Genomic DNA, 3,207 nt, shown 5'->3' with positions numbered 1-3,207 from the left:
TTTTTTTTTGGGGGGGGGGGTTCCCCTCAAAGACAAAACAAAGTTCTTTTTTTCTTGTGTCCTGCTTTTGTGTGTTTAATTAAATTGTATATATTCAGCCAGAGTTTGTTTCATCAAGCAGTTTTTATTACTTTGTTGTGTTGAGATTCAAATAAATCCTTTCAGTAATGCCACTAAAATAATGCACCCATTCATTTTATACACATTATATTATCACTTTGGATGGATTACTACAAAATGTAAATATTCTATATTTTTGTCTTGATACTTTTATGTTTTGTCTGAAGTTTTATACTCACTTAAATCACAGTTTTGACCATTTTAGGCTGTATATTATTTAAGTTCTTCTATTACTATCTAACACTTTTACTGTTTAAGAACTTCTCCTGTTAATTGAGAGCATTTATTTTGTATTATTTGTGTTTTTATCCCCCAAAGTAAGATACCCAATACAATAACTGCTTATAAATGGGTATCTAATTCTAATAATACTGACATTTTGTAGTCTGTGCAATTGATCTGTCGTCTTTAAGGAAGCTTGAAAAGTTTAGCTCATGTGAGTTTCTCTATGTTGAGCTTAAAGCTTCATTCTTGGTTTGATTAAAAGAAATCTTATCACAAGGTCAGCTTACTGTCTACATCATGTAGACTCTACATGATGATTAAGGCCACAGGATGCATCTGCAAATCAAACAACTGGACCTTGTGAAAAGATTTTCTGCTTTGGTTTCTTTACTTTTGTGTTTCTCGTGATGTTTCCTGATACATTTGATCATAACCAACTTCTGTAACAATGTAATAAACAATCTGATCTAGTTTCTAGTATAGTTTTCATTTTGTTATATTTGTTAAATCTATTTTATTGTAATTTTTACTGTTATTCCATTCTGTCTTATTATCGGCTTGTCAGTCATCTGTGAAGCACTTTGAAGCTGCACTAAATTTGTATGAAAGGTGATTGATTGACTGATTGATATTGTTTTTGAATACATACAAACACTCTCTAAGTGTGTGTGTGTGTGTGTGTACAGGCTGTGTGTTTTTGGGTGTGTATATCTAACAGTTTGTCTGGTGGTCTTCGTGCCTTTGTCTGTGGACCGCCGCATTGCAAGGACCTTTGCTCCCACGTCGCTGGCCGTAGACTTCCTGCCCTCTGCGAAGGCCAGCAGGCTTCCTTTGGGGGTGAAGGTGAGCAGGGGGATCCTGTAGGTGTTCACCTGCCCCTGGGCTCCACTCACCCACAGCAGCTGCTCCTCAAACACCAAAGGGTTAATCTGGACAGCAAAGACAGAAAAATTAGGTAAAGGGAGAGGAGAAGCTGGCTAAAGGAAAGCAATATATGCTGGCAAAACCAGTTTGGGCATCTGCATCTAGTGTCTGGTTACACAACCAGGTGATCATACTTTCACTTTAGGAAGCATATATATGATATTTCTTCACAAATCCCAATCACAAGGCTGCAAAAGCTTATTTATTCTCACTATAACAACACATGAAGGCATGCAAAACAACATAAACATGTTAAATCCTCCCCCAGAAAGTCAGTTTTGATCACAGAAATCAAGCTGAATCAACACTTTCCAACATGTGCACCCACAGCAGAGATGGTGTTTGGATTTCTAACCTATTTCTATATAAACTGATATTGTTTGACAGTTTACTGTACCGGTTCAGGGATATTGGCACAAACACAGAGAGACAACACAGCGGAGAGGAGGAACGACAGTGCAGCGAGCCGGCTTCCCGTTTCCATGTTTGATTCAAGTCCTGAAAACTTCTGCTTTCCTCCGACAGAGAGAGTTAACACGAAGCTTTAAAGTGGAGCCTCGAAGTAAATCAATAAAAAACAAAAACAGACACAGAGCTAAAGGCGGAAATGCTCTCTTTAGCTCATCCACACTGCGACCAAAAACTGTAGTCGGTCATATGACTAAGGTGGGCAGTCACGTGACCTCCGTCATACACCAAAATAAATATTTAATCATCGTAAAACAAAAATAGTATATAAGTTACACAATGGATCGGTATAAATTACATTTGGTTTTGCTATTTGTCTTTTTTAAGTTATTGTATTTTTAAAAAATATATTATTTTATTGTTTTTCTCCTTTACTGCTCTTGTCCTTTGCGTGTATATTATTTTATTTTAAAAGATTAGATTTTTACTGCTTACTTATCTATATTTATATTCTTATATATATTTTAATACACGTTTATTATGACAAATGTAAAATAGCAACTTGTTTTTAAATATTAAAGTTTGACAAAAGACGAGTTGTTTGATAAGTCTACTGAACAATCGTATTTTATTTATTGTTTACTTATTATTTATTTTGTATTCTTATAATTAGATCTTTAATTACTTTTGCTATTACATTTGCTATTTTATAAAATGTACGTTTGTATGGAAATGTACCTAACACGTATACTGTACCTTAAAAAGCTGCTGAATGATGTTTAAATGTTGTTTTAATTTCAATAAAAAAACAATGAATCTACATATATACATAAACCTAATAACAATAATATATAGTGATTACATTTTAATGACCTATGTGTTATTCATTTTTAATTAATCATTATTTAGCATTTTTAATGCATTTAATTTTATTTATCCTAAGAGCATTGTGCTAAATACACTTACAACTTTTATCCACATGGGGGCAAAGTTTTCCTGAAGTAACACCAGCCACTCACAGTATTAATAGTATAAAGTCCTGTACAGTTAGACAGTATTATGGTGCTGCTTTCAGGGCCTGACTGAGTATTATTCTAGTGTGAGTTACTTTAGTTTATTTGTTGTCTATTTATCTATGAATTGGTCTCAGAATATAATGTCGTATCTCTTATATGACCCCAACTGATCTAGAACCTTTATAAGTTAATGTGTGACAGTTCCAGTAAATCCATGCCAACAAAAACAAACTCTTCTCCCTAAATGCCAGTAAGATAACATCTAAAATCATAAAACATTTCCACTGCACCTTCAGGACAAACTTTAGTCTGTGGCACAAAATCACAATAATATGAGACAATCAAAGTCTCATATCAAAATAAGGCTTGAATTGAACTTAATTAACCTCTACATGTAAAAACTTGCTTTCTAGTGTTGTCTGAGCTGAGAACCATGTACACAGACAACATTCCTGTAGTCATGAGGCTGGGCTGATCCAAGTCACACGCTTAGACAGAGAGAGAGACAGAGAGA

General features: G+C 34.3%; 1 protein-coding gene across 1 annotated transcript in view; it reads right to left on the bottom strand.

Moving 5' to 3' along the window:
• The window catches only part of neu1 (neuraminidase 1), an 8,044-nt gene extending 6,109 nt beyond the window's left edge, over positions 1 to 1,935 (bottom strand). The window contains exons 1-2 of the mRNA XM_035682010.1: positions 1,667 to 1,935; positions 1,085 to 1,274 (exon numbers count right to left, since the gene is read on the bottom strand). Coding sequence (XP_035537903.1) covers positions 1,085 to 1,274; positions 1,667 to 1,753 — 277 coding nt within the window. The 5' untranslated portion in view covers positions 1,754 to 1,935. The remainder of the gene's footprint in view (positions 1 to 1,084; positions 1,275 to 1,666) is intronic.
• Between the last annotated feature and the right edge of the window lie 1,272 nt (positions 1,936 to 3,207).

This window comes from Morone saxatilis, unplaced genomic scaffold (genome assembly GCF_004916995.1).
Source record: "Morone saxatilis isolate NCDOM2014 unplaced genomic scaffold, NCSU_SB_2.0 Contig9, whole genome shotgun sequence".
NCBI lineage: Eukaryota > Metazoa > Chordata > Actinopteri > Moronidae > Morone > Morone saxatilis.
The sequence above is the reverse complement of the archived record's forward strand: the minus strand, read 5'-3'. Positions and strand labels throughout refer to the sequence as shown.